Consider the following 19,975-nt stretch of genomic DNA (forward strand, 5'->3'; position numbering starts at 1 on the left):
AACTGCAGGTAATTTTGAGGATATAGTTTGCATTTGAAAGAAATGTGGGCACTTTTACAATGGCTGGGATTTCTGTCTTTTTGGATAAAGTATCTATCAAAAGCGGTGCCAATTATTTTTGTTTTCCTTCATTCCTTCATTTTGGCCACGGTGATTTCAACCCATTAGAGACATATCATAGTAACGAAGGAATAATGTCCTGTCATTTTGTTTTCTGTGAAGAACAGCTTAATCTAGCTCTTCCACAGGGAATTATAATTGCTGGTACCTATAATATGACGATTTGGAAAACATATCTAATTGAGCTTATTTCGAGTGATATTGCAATGAAGGTAGGATTTGTGATATTAGAGGAGTTTGCATATGATGTGTAGGCCAGGACATCTCTGCTACACGGCAATATTTAATTGAAATTGGTATGTTGACACCCATTTCTCCTTTAAAAAATATTTTGGAAAAGTCCATTTGCAATTTTAATAAAATTCTGAATATTTGTGCAGTCTAATGATCCCCTGAAATGAAAATGATGAAATGAACATAAAGGTTAATTGTACTTAATGCAGAAATGATTTGATATTTAATGCATCTTCTATGTAATCAACAGTCTGTAAGTGTCAGCTATGTTTTCAAACAAGTCTTTGGTTTGCTGGTCAGGTGGTCGGTGGAAAGGTTAAATCATTCTGAATGAAAACATGCTCTTGATTTAGCACAAAGCTTTTGGTTTAATCCAGAGAAATCATGTAAACATTTAGGGAAATAGACAAAGCAAAGCATGAATTCAGCTCCATGGACCACTAGAGTTACTTATTCTAAAGGTTTCCTTATTTTCCTAAAAACAACAAAAACCTTATACAATATCTCCATTTTCTGTGACCTTTGTTTCTCCATATTTGTTTGTGAATGACAGCTGCACGCCTCCCTTGATTGGCTCCTTCTAGGCAGGATATTAGAAATACTGCAATATCCAGGCAGGCGAACATTGGCCTTTTAGCAACATACAGAATGGGCTGGGACTGTTCCATGATCTGACTATAAATCACAAATCATTTGTAAAAAGAACAAATATTTGTTTTGCATTTTCCGATATTTGGTCCTAAACTATCTTTTTATTTATACATTGCTTAAGAGGAAATATGGAAAGAACAAAAAATATTTTTTATTTGTTTTACCTAAATTGATTCAGCATTATTTGCATTTGTAAATCCTTTAATAAATAGCTCACAGGTCTTATAAAACCAAGCTGTTTCCAAATTTCCAAAGCAAATAATTGGGTACATTGAGTACATTCAACACATTTATGAGTGATATTTATTATTGAATATCTTTAATATAGTCTTTGATATAGTTTCCAATCATTTAAGTCCAGTCTAGATAATATATACCTTCTCTCTATTAATGTAACCTTATTGTTGAGTGGTAATGCAGCTGCAAGTGGGGACTTATTTCAACAATAGGCTGTTTGTATGTTCAGATGCAGGTTGAGAGACACACAAATAGCAGATATGGACATTGTGAAAAGCATTATGTGAACTTGAGAGCTCCTTCGTTAAAAAAAAATGGAAGGATTTCTGCCTCAATCATCCAAGTACCAGTAATACAGCACCGATTTCCAAAGGCTTTGAATACATAACATGTTAAGAGTTTTATCTTTGATCAAACTGTTCAGAATTACAATGAAGGACTTGGAGTTAAATGAAAGCCAAGGATTTCAAAAGGCCACTGAGGTATTAAACGATTCCATAGTGGCCATAGAATTGGTAATGTGATCATTAGTGTACTGGGCTGCAAGTTCAATGGTGCACCAGAAGAAAAGGAATGAATCAATTTCTCTCTCACATGTTATGGATAGACCACTTGCATACAATACACATGTTGCCAGTAACCTTTGCAGAAGCGTCAGTATGATAAGTCGGATAGACACGGTATGGCCAACGCCGGGTCGTTTGTAACATTGTTGGTTTGCAGTAGGCGGGATCCTGGTGCACACAGGATTTTGTGGGGTCAGGTATAGTGAAAGCCCTCTGAGATTTGGAGAGAAATAATACAAGAGAAGACAGCTTTGAATAAAAAGAGGGAAGCCTTGAAGGGGTCTTTAATTGCTCTCTGCTGGTGGAATGATGTAAACTCGGGGACTGGTGTGAGGAAGGGTTGTGTCTGGGCATTACTGGTGAGGGTATCTCACGACTATGGATGTAGGCCAAAGGCAGACCCTGCAATCTCTCTAATGGGTTTGAGTAGGGAGACGACGTCTCTGAATAATGAACAAAGGACTCTAGTGAGGGGGCAGAGAAGGGGTCTGACCACTTCCACAGAATCAAGGAAAGGAGCCTTGACATCTCTGAGAGGAGAGCAGCACAAAGCCTGGACATTTGTGAATGTATAGTCTTGGTTATGTTTAAGAGGATGCGCTGGGTACTGGCTTCATGTGGAGAGTTCTGTAGGGGTTACAGGTTGTGCCTCCCGGCATCTTTAGAGGGGAAAGCTTCTTTATGAAGTTGGGAAGCGTCTCCTGATAAGAGAAGATGATTCACAACCTCTTGACACTTTCAGACAATCAGTGTGCTCGCTTATTAATTAGAGCGAAAGCCACCACCGGTCTGCGTGTTTTACTCATCTCAGAGGTGAGGTTAAACATTATGCCCATGTTTAGAGACCAGGATGATTTTAGCTGTGCTTAACATTCAAGGATAAGTGTGGGAGGCAACAGGGAAAATGAAAAGAGGTAAGCCATAGGGAGGAAAACAGGGAAAAGGGTCTGTACAAATGAGGCAGTGATAGGTGCTGACAGTTCATTATGGCTGGTAAATGCGGCCATGAGGGGGCGGTTGGAGGAGAGACTGAAGCCCTAATTGGAGCGGATGGGAGGGATACTCATCTCATAACTATAATCACAACTATTTACACGCTTGCGCCTCTGGCACCCCAGGGAGGCGGAGAATGTGTTAGTGAGGTGGGGGTTATATGTTAGAGGCGTTTTTATGTTAGCGTGCGTTTGTTTACAGTGTATCCCAATATTCTTATCTACGCAGAGTTCATGTGCACGCGGTCTCTGTTACTAATTAGAGTTTATAATAATAAAAATTTGCATGTTTTTATTGACCCAGTACACAAACAAGTACAGGAAAAGTAAAAGAAGGACCGCCTCAGTACAGTACTTATGAGCCGTGTTGGAAAAAGTATTCAGATCTTTTACTTCAGTAAAAGAAGCAATACCATTATGTACAAATAATCTGATAAAAGTTGTGCATTCAAAGTGTTGAAAGTATTAGCAAAATATAGTGTACTAAATATACAAAATGGCCCACTTCAGAATGCTATCTATTATATAACTGGATAACAGTTATTGATGCATTAATGTGTGTGTGTGTGTGTTCATCACTTTAAAGTTGCAGCTGGTAAAGGCGGAGCTAATTGTATTTACTTTACACACTGATTACTGAGTAGTTAAATCTATAATAACGCCAAAGTTTTGTATTGATCGTTTAATCTGCAAAGTAGCCAGTATCTTAACTTATCAAACAAATGTAGTGGAGTAAACAGTACAATATTTGCCTCTGAGATGTCGTGGAGCAATAAGGTGATACTAAAAGTAAAGTACAATACTTGAGTAAATGTACTGAGTTACATTACACCACTGCTTATGAGTCAGCTTGGCTTCTTTTACCCATGACCCGCGGCCGTTCCTTAACCTCAACTAAGTGCTTATCATTGTACCCATTTTATCACATTACCGTTACCAAGTCTGAATAACTGGAACTAATACCAGGATTTTGTTTTTGAAGACTCAGACAAATGACGTCATCCTGGCGATAGCAGCCTTTTTCTTGAGCATTGGTATAAATATATGTATTTTTATGTTATCTTTGCGTTTTTCTTCAAGACTTAATTCATAGTACTGGACTACGGTGACATTTCAGTAGTTGTGGACCACTGGAAGAAGGAAGTACAAAGGCAATTCTTGATAAAACTCAAATCAGAGTGAAGGCTTTGGCTCGCGGGGCTCAGGGATTGGACATCTTATCATCTTTAGAGGCATCAGTATCAACAGTGGCTCCTAGCAAATTGTCTCCTCCTTTTCATTCATAGTAACAGTCATTTTGGATCTTAATAGACCCACGTGAGTAGCAAGTGTTTCTGTGTGTTGCAGGTGCTCTCCCCTCTGACATCGTCGGTCCTGGCTGAGAGGAGCATCAGGGTTCTAGATGATAAAGTGACCGTGACAGAGCTGGGGGTGCAGTTGGTCTCTGGACTCTCTCTGTCCCTGCAGCTCAGCCCGGGCAGCAACAGGGCCATCGTCGCCACCGCAACCACACAGGAAGTCATTGAATCATTGAATCAGGTACTAATCCACGGCATTCCAAATATTTTGCTGTTTTTTACATAAAGAATCATCCTTTAACATTGCCACAAGGGGATGGTCTTTACTGTATTAGCACTCCACATTGTATATGGCTTACAAGTTCAGGGCTGAATCAGAGTTAATATGAAGTCTATGATATGTGTTGCAATTTTCCTTTTATAATTAATTCACTCTTGATATAGTGAAGCCATCTCTTTGATTTGCATATACAACCACTAAACAGCTCTGTTATTCTCGTAATTAGAATTTCAAATGGAAACGGGTTCCGTCTCTTCCCTTGGAGAGAAAAGAATATTTGGCTTTCAGGGTAATAGTTTCATTTCCAATTGAGCCTTTCTACTGTAATTAAGGCTCACTTTTGCTTTCACCATGTTCCTTTGTTTTATTCTACAATCATCAATTGAAAGTGTGCAGATCACTGAGGCACAGTTATTTTTGCTATTGTAATAATAACAACTTCTGTTGGTCTATTTCCTTAGGAGTCGCTTATCAGCGCTTGGCTCCAGTTCAGTGATGGGTCCATGACTGCTCTAGACAACTACAACCCTGCCCATTTTACCCTGACAGCCACCTCTTTGGATGAACGGGTGGTGGCGGTGCAGCGCATTGCAGCATGGAAATGGCCTATCATTGTTGCCAAGGGGGAGGGTCAGGGTTTGCTTGTGCGTGTTGAAATGAGCCCATCGGAGGTGTGCCAGAAGGGAAAACGACGCACTATCCTAGCGACTGGAATGGCAAACATACAGACAAGGTTTGGTCAGCCAGGGGAGCAATACAGACAACCAGGAGACCGACGAACACGTCCTGATCCTCCATATTATGGCGGTTCCATCGCTGACGTGGAGACTGGGTTAATCAACCGCGGAGCCACTACAATCAGGGGCCATGTCCCAGTGAGACCTAATGGAGGCCGTCTATCAGCCGACAGCGGGGCCAGGGTCCCAAATGAATTCTCTGAATATCCAGACCAGGCAGAGCTGCCTCGTAGCCGCAGCACGGATGACGACTTGTTACCATCCCGACGAGGCCTGACAGACCTGGAGATTGGTATGTACGCCCTGCTGGGAGTCTTCTGCCTGGCCATCCTGGTTTTTCTCATTAACTGCATCTCTTATGCATACAAGTACCGTAGCAAGCAGCTGTCCCTGGAGGCCCCAGAGGCAATGCCCCATGCCCACGACTGGGTTTGGCTGGGCCAAGACGAGGGGCTATGTCTGCAGCAACAGCAGCAGGAAGAGCTGAGCGGTGCCCTCGAGGAGGGTAGTCAGCTACTGAACGGGGGCATTCAGCGCGGAAATATCGGTGTTGGAGGCTGTAGTTCGAGTGGGAGGGATCACAGGAATGAGTCCCTTAACTCACCCACCACCAAGAGAAAGAGGGTGAAGTTCACCACCTTTTCCAACGTCAAGTCCAGTAATGGATGTCCTGTGCTCAGCCCGTTAGCACTTGTGCAGACCAGTGAGATAAAATGGGTATGTCCGGACATCGAGCTTGGGGACTCACAGGATCTTAGGAACTACATGGAAAAGCTTAATGAGAACGCAATTAAGAACACTGCGTAGGAGGTGCTGGGGGTTTTCAATGAACTAAAGAGAAACTCACCTGAATGCCTTCAGAATAAGGAGGGAACGAGGGTTGGAGGGGGGGAAAGGGAAAACGGGGTGCAGAAAAGAGACTGGGACTGCTGATGAACTGCTTCTCGTCATAGCAACAGGATAGTCCGTTCAGCTTCTGTTATTTCCATTTCTCAGAGAGTGTTAGGCAACGGACCACAGTGAGACACGAGTTGCCGCGACACCACAGCATAGTTATGAAGGGGAAAATGTGATCTTGATATTGTTGCTTAACTTTAATGTATGTCGTTTGTCTTTACTTGAGGTTCAGTTTCCTTTTCAATGCGCCGTCTACTTTGTTTTACATTTTCTTTATTAATTCACCCATTTTTATTGTTGTATTTGTTGTACTTTTTTGCTTTTTATAAGAGTTGCTGTATGCTCTGTACCACATGTCAGCAAAAATAGATTCTAGGGGAGAAGAGTTAAAAGCAATTTTGTATTGTTGTATAGTTTGATTTGGAGGTATTATATGTATAGTAACATTTTGTAAAGTGCGGTTTGGTTTCGGTTTAGTTTGGTTTGTAGCTTAGTTTTCGTTTTGTCTTCAGAAACCAGATCCAAGCATGATGTTATTAAGAGGAGGCATGTGTGTCTGATCTGGTACCTGAAATGACAGTATGTAGATAACTAATACCAATACCTCTGGAGACATTGTCTGTTTAATATTATTGCATTCATTCATCCTGGACCTGAGCTTTGGGTTGGTTTCAGTATGTTGATATTGATTTAAGAATTTCCGTTAGCCTGTACACCTTAACCCTGCTTACGTTATTGTTATTTTTCATGGAGCCCCCTTTTATTCAGTTGCATACTTCACATGACGCAGACACTTTTCACACTACTTCAAATCCTAATATTGCAAATCAAAAAAAAAGCAGTAGTCGCATTCAACAGAAAAACACTGATCACCATCAACAGACAATCACTTGAATAATGTATGGGTCAATCCCCTTCATTTATATTGTTCCATAAAATCAGTCCACTTTACCGTTCGTAAGGTCTAGGTGGAGATCTGTACACATAGTTCATTTCTTAAACTTCTGTATATTACATTTTGGATACCAGTAAAAGCGCCATGACAGTGAGTGACAAACTGTGAAGTGAAAGTCTGACCTCTTCACTCTTTTGACTTAATATGTCGGTATTGGTCAAGTCCATCCTTTTCTATCTCTGTTTTAAAATTGGCTGCTGGACTAATTAAAACTGGAGGTGACTCTCATCATGCTGCTGTGTGAGTCATTGGTCTCGCTGTTGAATTATTTTCTTGGTCGCCTTCAAATGTTGTATGCAGCGTGCAGTCGTACTCCACATTCTTGTGTCCCTTCTGTTTGCAAAAAATATGACAATTATGACAATTTTCACGAAAATGTTTAGCTAGGTAAAATTGCGAAGTGATGACATTTTGGACAGACATGGATGTAAACGGCAACATGGCTGCTTGGCAGAGGCATACAGTTTTAAAAATGATGGATTCTGGGAATGATTTATTGGGTTGTTGCACCCCACGCTGTGATTAGATACAAAGCAAAAAAAGCATATATATCCAATACGAATACGAAAGTTCAACAAAGTGTGTACTTAATTACGAGAAACTATTAAAAGCACAAACAACCTTAAAAGTTGTCATCTCAGATTGCATCAGTGGAGGCAAAGAGGCAGTGAAAAAACAAGAAATGCTGTTTTCAGAAGAGGAAAGAATAAAGTATCATAAATGTCATCACCATCATTAAGCACTATATAATAATACGTGAGTAACAGTTTTGTATCATAAGCAGCTGTTAAAAAGGTTCCAGGCAAGTTCTCCAGAGCCCTAAAAAGTCGTTTTCCACAGGATCACAGACACGCTCCCCTTTCTAAAAGGGCAATCTAATTAGAGATTACTTAGTTCAGTCTTATTACATGTTAATGTGGCATTTCCTGTGCAATTTTTCTTGCACACTTAACGGTAGCTTACCTATGAATCTACTCAGATATAATTTGCACCCTAATTAAAGCAAAGCCAACGACCGGTGCCTTGGAGATGTACCCAGGTCACCAGGAAAGTCTAACGCCCATGCCACACTGCCTATCTCTACCTTTGCGAGACAGCTGGAAGGTCTGAATTTAAGTTTTTCTTCCACTCAATCCAAGTTATTTAATATGGAGTACCTGCCCATACAGGGTTCCGATCCAATACTTCTATTGTCCTGGATAATACAGCTGTACACACTTCAGGTACATTAAATTTATTTAAACCAATCCAATGTGTATGCTTGACAATTGAATAGTTCTGCATAGCATTAAGAAAAAATGTTTTATATACGTGGAAACACCATGCACCATGGATGACAGCAAAACACTATAGATGCCGAGATTTAAAGCAGGAGATTTCACGACACACTCACTGCTCTGGTCGGCGGTGTGCAGAAGGAGCACAGCGATGGTGAGGCTTTTGTTTTTTTACAAACCTGCCTCAGGAGAGTGCTATATTTTTGGATTTAGTCAACAAATCTCAGTAGATGTACAAAATAAAAGCCTTTGCAACATCTATATTGACATACAGTACATCTCTACAAAGTACTGATATAAATCAAATATAAATCAAACATATTTTGATGTTTTATCTATCATCAAAAACGGAGAAGGTGCCTACTATTTCCAGCTCTGCTACAGTGCAGACACTCTTTTCTCTTGCTCTCTGTTTTGTTTGTATTTAGCGTTTTTTCAACTACAGAGCTCACAGTGTAAGGCGGTTTCCTGTCACAACTAAAGCATTGATAGGATGGAATGCTAATATATGACTGAAACTCCTGGTTGCAATCATTGACTATCAACTGCCTTTAGTCCCCAAAAAGCGACTTACTGGACTTCTGAGAGCAGTGTCTCAGACAACACAATGCCTCTGTGCTCATCCGCATCAATGAAGAACACAGGACTGCCATAGGTTTCTACAGAAGATTGGCATACTTAAAACACCGGAAAAGAGTTGTTGACTCTGTGACGGACTCCCAATGCCGTCAGCTAAGCAGAACTCAACTTGACACGATTCTGAATGACACTTTTCCCAGACTCACTGAAGCTCAGTCAAGACATGTGTGGTAACTGGGATTTCTACCTGCTGGGATGATATTAAATCTAAAGACAAACGCAAGCCTGTACTGTACTCCTAAAGAGAGCCTTTTAGGTCCTCCCCTCAGCCAACTTCATCCCGGGACATCCGGCGGCGGGCCAGAGGCAGATATAAACACAGTCAGCTAGAAAAGATGGCTAGCTAAACCTCCATGAATGATAATGAATCTCCATGGGAGGAATGGAGATGGGTGCTGATAAGAATGGACAAGGGGAGAATTATGAAGAATTTGAGCCAAAAGAAAAAGGTAAGACAGGCATGAGGAATGAAGCAAAAGGGGGAAAAAACCTCTAAAGAGACATTTCAACCTTTGGTTGTTGGAGCAGCTGCTATCAGATATATTAGCCTTAAGTCAAAACATACTAATTCCAAGGTGCTATGGTCTGTGACCTATGGGGAACAAATGATATCTCAACACCCCAAAATGAATCCAATTATTCTACATGTGGAAGTCAATGCTGTTTGCAGAGGTCAATCATTTCATTGAACAGCTTTTAATGGCCTTGGCAAACTGGAACAGTTGTTTAATAGTGGACCACTGCCAACGGTCAAAAGAGGAATAACAGGTTTGGCAGACTTTTGTCATTGAACACATGGCTCAGCCAAACCTGTGGTCTGAAAGGGATTGATGACTTTGATCTGTTCTGGGGGTGTAGGTATCTAGTCAGGACAGCTGGCCTCCACCCAAACTTTGGAGTTAAAGTACTGATGGATCAATATTTGGTTCGGCCTGCGACACCCATCAAGGCTTAAGATGAAGCAACCCCACTCACAGCAGCCTCATTGCCACGAAGACAAAACGTCACGGCCACGACGTCAACATGCTGAAAACCAATCCCTCCTCCCTTCCCTTTTCCCTGCCTCACTCGACAAAATAGAGCTCTGCCATGTCGTTTGCCTCCGCCCCAAACAAGCACACTCTGTGACACCGACCTAGACGATAATGAAGACGGCAGAACGAGAGAACAGCTCTCTCCCGTCTGTGCTGGTTAGACTGATGAGGCCAGCGAGGTCACCAAATGTTTGCCTCATCTCCCCTACCTCCCTTCTTCGGGTTCTCCCTGACAAGCTGAGATCACAGATAAGGGAACTGGATGTGCTACAATTGGATACCACTGAGTTGCAGTGCCGCATCTCTAAACACTGCCAGTCATATCAACACAAAGCAAATCTGCCAGGCGCAGACAAGAGAGAAGATGCCGAGGACATACAGGGTCCATGCCCCACCTCTAGTCCCCCCAGTATCCCCCATTTTTCCTCTGTTGGGCATGGACTTACCTCATCCTAACCCCATCACTGCCAAGGAGTAGAGTGAACTAGATGCAACCAACTCACACGGCAAATTCATCAACCATGATATCCTTGTCGGGTACAATCTGTCCTCAGCCCTGTCAGAAATAAGCTGAAACGGGCCCTGCTTAATGTTAGGTCTTTAACAAACATCATTTTAAATTAACGATCTTATCACTACTTCTAAACTTGATTGTATCTGTTTAACAGAAACCTGGTTTGTTGAAAGTGGCAGTGCAACTGCTCTTATTAAATCAGGCCCTCCTAATTTCAATTTAACAGATGTAATCAGAGGTGAAAGAAGAGTAGGAGGAGTTGCAGCCTTATTTAATGATGCTTTCTTGTGGATTTGTATTGAGCACAAAGACGGGCCCACCAACAAGCCTCTCTAATGTCGTCGCAAGTGATCTTAATCAGTTCTGTGTTTTACCAGATTTGTCTATTACTCCTAAAGTCCACACAAGATCAATTGTTGAAAAGTGTTACCTCAGTGAGGATACTGGTGCACTCTTCATGGAAGCTATCTCTGCATACACTCGCCTTGCCCTCAGTGAATTACCTTCAAAACAAATGAAATTACAAAATTGAGAATGGCATTAATGGCATTGTATTTGCTGGGGTTAAATCATCAACCCGAAAACTATTTAGAACTGAGAAGGACTTCCTTGCATCTGAACACCTTATCACTGACAAATGCAATGAATTTGTTGACTTCTTCAGTAAGAAAGTTCAGCCATTAAAATGTCAATGTCCTGCCAAAAAATTAAATTCCCATCTTTAATCACAGGGAAGGAATATGGCAAAAATGGACAAGATGTTATGCTATTGACTGCAGCACTCTGGAGGAAATTGAACAGCATCTTACATCGTCTACAGTACGAGCTGTCTTGATCCTGTATTTATTTCTCTATTCTTAACGTATTCATTTCCTTTAAAAAGTTGTCTATTCTTTCATGCACTTTTATGTTTTCATACCATTCTTCCTTCTTTCTTTTTTTATTTTAATTTCCTTTGTTTATGAAGTGTATACAAATAAACGCTCCTTGCCTATATAAACTCACAATATCTATAGTATATTTTACACATTTTGCCTGGTATTCATTATTGACTCAGATCAATTGTGTCAGATTCTGTCAACTACTATTATTGAGCCGCTGGGCCTATTATCATTTCCCTAACTATCGTCTATCTCCGCTGTTACCGCTGTTGCTCTGAATTTTTCTCTACCGTCTCCAGCCTGTCTTCCTCCAACAGGGTCAACACTTGCCCCCTGACCTTCCTTATTAAACCCCTTTTTACTCCTCCGGGCCATCACTAACTGTCCCATTTTCTGCCAACTTCTGTCAACTCCTCCCTGTAATCAAGGCTGCAACCTGTCATCTGTAATCATTCACTTAGTGACCGTGGCAAGAAATTATGTTTTTTTTCTGAAAACCGCAGCTTAGTGTTGCTTCTTTCATTCCTTTCCAAATCTCCTAACCTTTAAGTAACGACTCAGTGGACATCCTTATCGCACCGGACCACAAACAGCCCACTCTGCCCCACTGGGATTTTTCTCCCGGCCGCTGAGGCGCTCCAAACTGCTCCACTTGCCTTTCACTCCTCAGTCTAAACCCTCTTAGACTCGTGCCTGTGTCTTCGGCAATGAACTGCCAGGTATTCGTCTTGCAGACATGAGGATCTCTGGATCTGCACTCGCACTAACTAACTATCTGACAGCTGCTGTCATGTATAATGGAACGGATCCCAGTAGCCATTACAAACCATCTCCGCTGACATCCGCTATGCCAATACATTACTGGTTATCCTATTTCACAACTTCTCTATCCCGTTGCTGTGCCAACAATCCTCAACACGACCTTTACTCCTTTCCTTCTCTTCTCCGTTTCTTTTCTTGCAGGTTGAGGCGAGCATCGCCAATTACATTCCTGATGTCACCTATCAACCCTCAATCTGACAGTTGCCCTTCATCTAGGGTTTACACTCATTACCTTATCCAGACCTGCAAACTCTAGCGTGGTGGAAAGGGTTAGGAAAGACACAAAACTAAAATCAGGTTGTGATTTTAATCCGCAAATGATGCCTTTTGGAGAGTTTTGAGATAAGAACACAACAAGAAATCAAAATGCAACCTCTTTATATATATATATATATATATATGACCCCTATTTGTTTGGAAGATGAGGCCATATCTTACAAATTGCAACTTTAGAGGGCAAATAATTATAATAAACATTGCATTTCATTGACGTACATAGCACATTTCACATCACAAAGGGATTCGGGTATTTGTCCGACCAGGCTGGACATGCAGTATGCCCGTATGGTGGAGCCGCAAACAAACGTCACGCTGAATCTGGAAAGCAAAGAACCTGGGTTTGAAATAAGATGTCTTCAGTGAGATGCTGCACACTTCCATGCTTGATGAGGTGGGAATCACGTGTCCTCAAAAGGTAGCTGAAAGTGTCGAACGTGGGAGGGGGATGGGCCTAATTTTACTGGCAGACTACAAATTGGCCAGCAACAATGTGTCTCCCCTGTGTAACTCTTGCTAGGAAAGTGGTAATTTCGCCAAGATTATTTGGCATGGTCTAAAGAATACACTTAACAAAATATGAAATAGTATAGAATCATTTGTTCATTGTTATGAAGTGCTAGAGGTGGGAACAAATAAGTGCTGCCCTTATTCACATGTTAAAGCCTATATCACAGCCTTTGTCTGAACATTTAATTGTAAAATGATACGGCTTTTGAGGCGCGGTGCAGAAACACTGTGCCTTTATGAGTCGCCTTCAAGAATCACCCAGGAGGGTACCTGCAACTTGTGAGAAGTGTTGGTGCACAAGAAAAAGAGTAAAAGTGTAGAAAGAGTATAGTACCTGCCCACTTATTGCACTGATGATAGAGAGATGATAACATAAATGCCGTCTGTTCCCCTCTAACTTCTGCTGGGAAAGTGGAAACGTCTCTATATTCTAAGTCCTACTATATCCAGTTGAGGGTCCATGGTCTTATGCTGGTCTATTCAAGGAAAGAAAGACAATGTTCAAGGACCCACAGGTTTTAAATACGGTTGCATTCTTTATCTCACAGCTTTATGTTAAATATTAACAAAGACAGTTGTCAGAAAATGTCCCTCCTCTTCAAATTCACGGAACCAATTTCTTTTCTGCTGCCTGTTTCCATGACACATCACAATGAAGCATTGTTGCTGTGTTCATTAATTTAAGCCAGATTTATTTTTGGCAGCAGTCGTGTGTCCAGTCTACAAGGTACAAAAGGTAAAAGGGTTTGCAAGACCTCTAAGTCTCTATTGTTCACGTATGTCCACTGGCCAATCCGATTCCCATTGGCATACTGTATGCTTGTTTGTCATCGGGTGGGTGTAGATAAACTGAGAAAAATGATCCTGTGTGTGTGTGTCTGTTTGTGCATGTGTGTGTGTTTGTGTGTCAAATGTGATTTATGGGTTAGACCGGTGCAATTATAGGTTTGAATGTGGTATTGTTTACTTTATTCTGCTGACATTGACAGCAAATGGTAAATGGACTGTACTCGTAGAGCGTTTTTCTGGTCTTCCGACCACTCAAAGTGCTCATACACTACATGTCATCCTTCACCCATTCACACACTGATTGCAGGGGCTAACATGCAAGGTGCCACCTGCCCATCAGGACTCGAACTAATCATTCATACCTATTGACACGCGGCAGGAGCAATTTGGAGTCAAGTGTCTTGCCCAAGGACTAGCGGAGGCGGGGTATCAAACCGACGATCCTCTGATTGAAGGACGACCCTGCTCTACCTCTGAGCCACAGTTGCCCTCCAAACGAAACACTCTTTTATTTATTTATTTGTTGAAGACGCCTTTGACCCGGCTCCGACTACAAATGTAAAAACAATTCAGCGAAACGGATCAGGCCTCAGAGAATGTCACAATGAGAGACTTGATGCAGCCTGGAAAACAATGAATAGTTAATTAAAGGAAAACGAATCATGGCATTTTCAGCTACGTGCCGTTGATCATTGGTCCCTATGGTGATGGCCTTATTGAGCTCAAAGAGATGTGGCTGCAGCTGTTAACGGACCCCTTCCACTAAATATAAAGCATCACTTCTACCCTCTGAGGATGTATTTTTCGCTTATTTCATCTCGGATGGTATTTTTGTTTTTAAGTCTGTGTTTTCCAGCGTCTTTGGGGGGAATGTGTGTTCTGGGTCCCTGAAGGGATAATGATGGCTTGCTCGCTGGTTTCTTTGTTCTGCAGCACAATGCCGATCTGACAGACCGGGCTTGTAGAAAGGGAGAGTTCAGGAATCAAGAAAACCAAAAACAGCTGTGGCTTGCTCAACACCATACTTGAGTGGATAGCATTTGTTGCTGATGTTTTAATAAGTTACTTTTAATATTTATATACCTGAACAGCTGCTCTGTTAAAGGAACAGTTTGTTGAAAGAAATGTTAATGTCCCTATCAACTTTATCTAGCCCTGATCCTGATCCTCGGACTTTGATATCCTGATCTGATCTGTACTTATGCTTACTTAAATGTGGAATAAATATATATCGGGAATGAAATAACAGCTGTAGCCTATTCATCTCATACCCCTTATTTTTCACAAGCTACTTGATCCAAATACTGAAGGTCCTGGCTCAAAGCTATTACGTTTATAAGCTTAAATCATTGACATGATATTGAACGATACTCCTGAAGTTTACGTGACCCGATCCGCGAGAGAGAAGTTACATCTCTCTGTTGGACGGTGAGCGATGATAAGTGACGGTTAGTGACAGAAACGCCCCGGTAAGGCTGAATGCAATGAATTTAAATTGCGTTTAGTATGAAATTCCTTTTCTTCTGTATTATTCACTCTAACCAAGCAATACATTATTCTACAGTATATGATCAACACAACATTGGATTCAGTCATATAAACTGCTCTTTCATGTAAGCCAAGCCTTCTTACTATGATGAAATTAGATGAAATGATATGAATATCATATATATATATATATATATATATTTAGCAACTGATTTGTAAAAATCTTCAATCACAGTAGAATATTATAACTTCAAACGTCAAGCCTGAGAGAACATGTATTAACTTGATTAAAATCTGAAAATAGAACAAAGCATGCAGATCAACAGGACTAGTGCAACATTGATATATGAAAAAAATGTATATTACTGACCTCCAGTCAGAAAACAAACTAAAGTACAGAAATATAAGTACATGTTCATTTAACGTATAAACAGAATCTCAACAGCCCTCTCCCCTTATACACCGCAGTCTCAGTATGAACATGAATTTAAATATTAAAAAATGTAATATAAATCTCACTGATCTCCAGTCAGTAACAGTATTGTAACAAATTACACAAACCAAACCTCTCTAAAAACATGTTTACAACTCAAAGCCTGAATCTAAACCATGTTGTTAACGGGGTTTGGAAGCACAGGAGAGACTTTGTTTTGCCTTCGGGGCCAAAGTTGGAGCTCACTTCGGGACTAACCCCCGTCACTCTACCCAGGAGTTAAGAAGCAAGACACAGGAACTTTACCTGGGTTTAGAGGAGCTGCAGGGCAGCATGTGAAGCCCCGGGGTGTTTCCAACCCTCTGGTTGGTTAGATTGTGTAGCATTTAAAAAAACAAACTTTTTCAGCCCTATACCTCAGGGCGGATTTTGGAGTCCAATCGACACTGTAAAGATGTACTTTCTTAACTAAGCCAGAGAGAGAGAGAGAGAGAGAGAGGGAGCGCTGAAAAGCTGGAGTTCTTGATGAGCAAGGAGCGCTTTGTGCTCATCTTGCGTTTCATATTTCATACTCATGGCATCATTTTAGAGCCCTGCCATTTGGCTCAGTTAATCCTACAGCCACTATTTTTAGCAAATTACTGTGGAGCTAACTTGATAAATAATTGTATGCTGTAGTCAAGCACAACTAATTGTATTTTTCACTAACATACAGTAGAAGCATTAAGAAAAGCTATGTAAAGCTTTTTTTCTATACTGTAAATACAAATAACGGACAATAAATGAAAGCCACCTGCTGAATTACTGGTGACATGTATTCTCGGAGAGCACACCACTGCCACACTCACATTTCTTTTTATTTCTGCTCGCTGCCAAACAAAACAAATGAGAGGAGAAGACTCTTGGGTCTTCTGTCAGAGTGTAGCTGTGGAGACACTTGTGTAGTAAGGCCATCTACTGCAACCATCAGAGCTAAGCTCGAGTCTACCCAGTACCTAGCACCTACTAAATAGTATATATACTTGAATTTAGTGCCTTTCTAATCTTCCGACCACTCAAAGCGCTTTATATTCCATGTCAACATTCACACACACACACACACACACTGATGGCATAGGCTAGTTCTGAATGACATGAGCTGGCGACTTTTCTATGATGGATGCTGACGCTGCAAAAACATCTACACTTTCTGCTAACTGGTGTCTCTGTGCATTGATGTGAAGAAAATGCCTCTTTTTTATTTTTTCAATTTATTTTCATTTTGTTTTTGGAAAATAAGTGTATTTACTAACAGAAAACTATTCGGACACCGGAGATAAGAGAGCTATTTTGCAAATAGGCCTCCCTTCAGTCCTATGAAAAGAAGTCACCAGAGAGGCTGCATTAGAGCGTCAATCCTGCGCTTTAACAGGCAGCAGACAAATTGTTTAGACTGGAAATGTTTTCTTTACTTTATGGCCTTTAAACTTGTCAGTTTCACATGTATTTTTGCTCTCTGTCGTGTTTCTTTGTCTCTAGCACCATTGCTAGTTGTTTTTACAGAAATTGAAGATTCTCAGTACACCCGGTGGTTCATAGTAATCTATCATACACTGCAAAATAATTTTTTCATTTATAACTTCCAAATGGTCCCGCAGATAACCGTGTTTCAGCCTCACTTGGCACCTGGTACCAAATGTTATTAGTGCTGCTGTTCCCCTGCCTCTCCTGACAATTTGTCGTCCTAAACTGTAAAAAGAAGGACTCACTTTTCACTACCTGTCAAACATATATTCATTTAATTGAAAAGAATAAATGTAAACTGTTTCATATATTTAACAGTAAGATGCGAATAAATGCAGGGTTGTTGGGATTGTTGGCTGGTATTCAGCATGTAATGGGTGTGTTATTTGGGCAAAACAGCACCTTAGGTAAAAAAGAACACCCACAGAAAATAGATTGCATAACAGTATTTTCCATTTAAATGTGGACACATGAATATTTCTAAAGCTGCTACTAATTTAACTACAATTAATAAACCCTATGCAGCGCATTTTTAGTCAGGTTTTCCCTGGATAATAAATGTTCAAACCGTTAAACATAAATTGCCAGCAGGTGCTTAGAATATAATGAGACAACGCTGCCTACACCAAATGTGTGCTGTGTTTTCTGTGTCTGTTGTGGTTCAGGTGGTAAGTAGGCGGATCTGTAAATGTGTATGTTTATTTTTGTGTAGAGATGGAAAAATATTGGCCAGCGCATTCCCAGTAAAAGATCGACAGAGTAAACAATGCCAGAAGGAGAACATGCACACAGGTGTTTGCGGTTCCGTATCATTGCTCTTGGGAGAGCATATGTTTAAGCTTTGTTTCTAACAAGAGGCTTCAGTGGTAAACAAACATCTTTACTCTGACTACAGAAAATGTAAATGTGCTTGTCTTCATCCTTTAATATTTCAACTTAGGACTTCTGTGAGTAAACGTGAGTAAAAGCAATGGGGACACCAGTTGTTTTTATTTGAGCTAGTTTAATATTTGAGCTACTTGCGACCGTGTTTTGTGGCAACAGTGTCGTCCCACATTGTGAGAATATATATGGAGCACCTCGAACAAGGTTTGTATCACAAACAACGTACGCTGTGCTGAAAATTGTACTTGAATATTAACACACTATCACAGAAAATACCTTCTGTCAGGACTGCATTTTCCACTCCTTTCACAAATTAGTTGTGATTGTGCAAACTGGGAACACATTTCTATTCACCACATGCACATACGTTTACATTTTGGTAGTTTTGGTAGAGCAGCAACAGATCCTGTGAGATTCAAACTAGACAGTGACCATACATTATTGTTATAATTCAACTGGCATTTCTTTAAAAGGGAAAGATGTTGTTTGTGTGAAAATACACACAGCCCCTCAGATATTACTGTTGTGTTTAGAGAAGAACACACCATGGCCCCTACCATAGTGCGCTGACAATGATGAAGATGCTGCAGGTAGATGCAATTGTTACTGGAAAACCTGTACAATACAATGCAATCCGATGCAATACCTTTGCAACAGTGCTGCCTTTTAAAGCTTTTGAAGTGTATTTTTTCCCCCTAAAACTTTCAGTGCTGACTCCCACTTGTCACTTTCGAGGAAGCAGTTTGTGTAGTGTTGCATCTTATTCCGCTGTAGATAGTTAAGGGCAGCAACTAACAATTATTTGAATTTTACAGTTTGTGCAACAAATCAAAACCCAAAGATACTTAATTTGCAATTAGATAAATATATAGAAAAACAGCAACACCTCCCCTTTCAGAGAATAGAATGTAAGTCACTTCAATGACCAATTACCAAAACTGTTGTTGATTAACTTAATGTCGATTGACCGAAATTGATTCATCAACTCACCATTCAAGCACTACATCGTATATAAGCATGGGCAATATAATGATATGTGCTGCAAGACAATAAAACTGTCTCTCGTCTGAGAGTCTTTTAGTTTGCTGCGTGGCTCTCGGGATGTCGATGTTTGTTTGTTGATTAGTTTATCCACTAATTTGGTCCAGACGGGAATATCCCAACCAACTATTGGAAGGACTGCGATGAAACTTGAATGACAGCGAGTGCAAACAATCACTTGCAGATCACCGCTCTGAATAGTGTCAGACCAAATTTAACCCCTGCCTAAAGGCCTGCACTTTTGCTATCATTCTGTAGTGACAACCACAGCCTCTTTCTTTCAAATCCCATTCTTTTCCTGGCAACACAAATCGTTAGTGTGTCTCCTAACGTGAAACCGTGGAAGAAAGGGGCTCTATATTTAATGTGCTGTAAAAAGGGATCAGATGATCGGTGTCAAAGGACGGGAGGCCCCCGCACTGTCAAGCCTATTCTCACTTCATCTCAGCCCAGCGATTTATCAAATTACAGCCTGTTTGCGAAGGGCTGGCAAGGGAGATTACCACTACATGGTGAAGGATTTTCTTCAGCACAGCCCTGTGCGTTAGCCTCTAATCAATGAAGCATCCTCTCCCCGCACACCTATCCAAGCCCTGTCTTACTCTGAGACACCCATTTCTCAAAGAGCTCAACACAAATCTTGAAGAGTGTATGTCTGTGGCGCGCCTGTGTACAGGAGCGTGTCTGCATGTGCATGTGGAAGTGTTTGCTTGTGATTGTGTTTTGGTGAGGTGAGATGTAATACGGGAGAGGCTCTGGCAGCTCCATTATCTGGGTGGTGTTAGCCTGTCTGCCGGTGCACGCTTATTTTCTTTGGGCCCACTCTCCCATTCAAACATTTATTTGCTGCCCTGACATAACCTGTCAAGGCCCCTCTGCCTCCCTGTCAGGGAGCTGGGCTTACTGTACTGCCAGC

The 19,975-nt window shown here is 41.0% G+C and overlaps 1 protein-coding gene across 1 annotated transcript in view; it reads left to right on the forward strand.

Moving 5' to 3' along the window:
• Positions 1-5,922, forward strand: part of LOC306710946 (transmembrane protein 132C) — a gene marked incomplete at both ends in the record, with an annotated part of 129,650 nt that extends 123,728 nt beyond the window's left edge. Inside the window, 2 exons of the mRNA XM_079179693.1 lie at positions 4,148-4,339; positions 4,840-5,922. Of these exons, the coding sequence (XP_079035819.1) occupies positions 4,148-4,339; positions 4,840-5,922 (1,275 nt within the window). The remainder of the gene's footprint in view (positions 1-4,147; positions 4,340-4,839) is intronic.
• Positions 5,923-19,975: the final 14,053 nt, after the last annotated feature.

The sequence above is a fragment of the Pholis gunnellus genome, assembly GCF_910591455.1.
Source record: "Pholis gunnellus genome assembly, chromosome: 18".
NCBI classification, from domain to species: domain Eukaryota; kingdom Metazoa; phylum Chordata; class Actinopteri; order Perciformes; family Pholidae; genus Pholis; species Pholis gunnellus.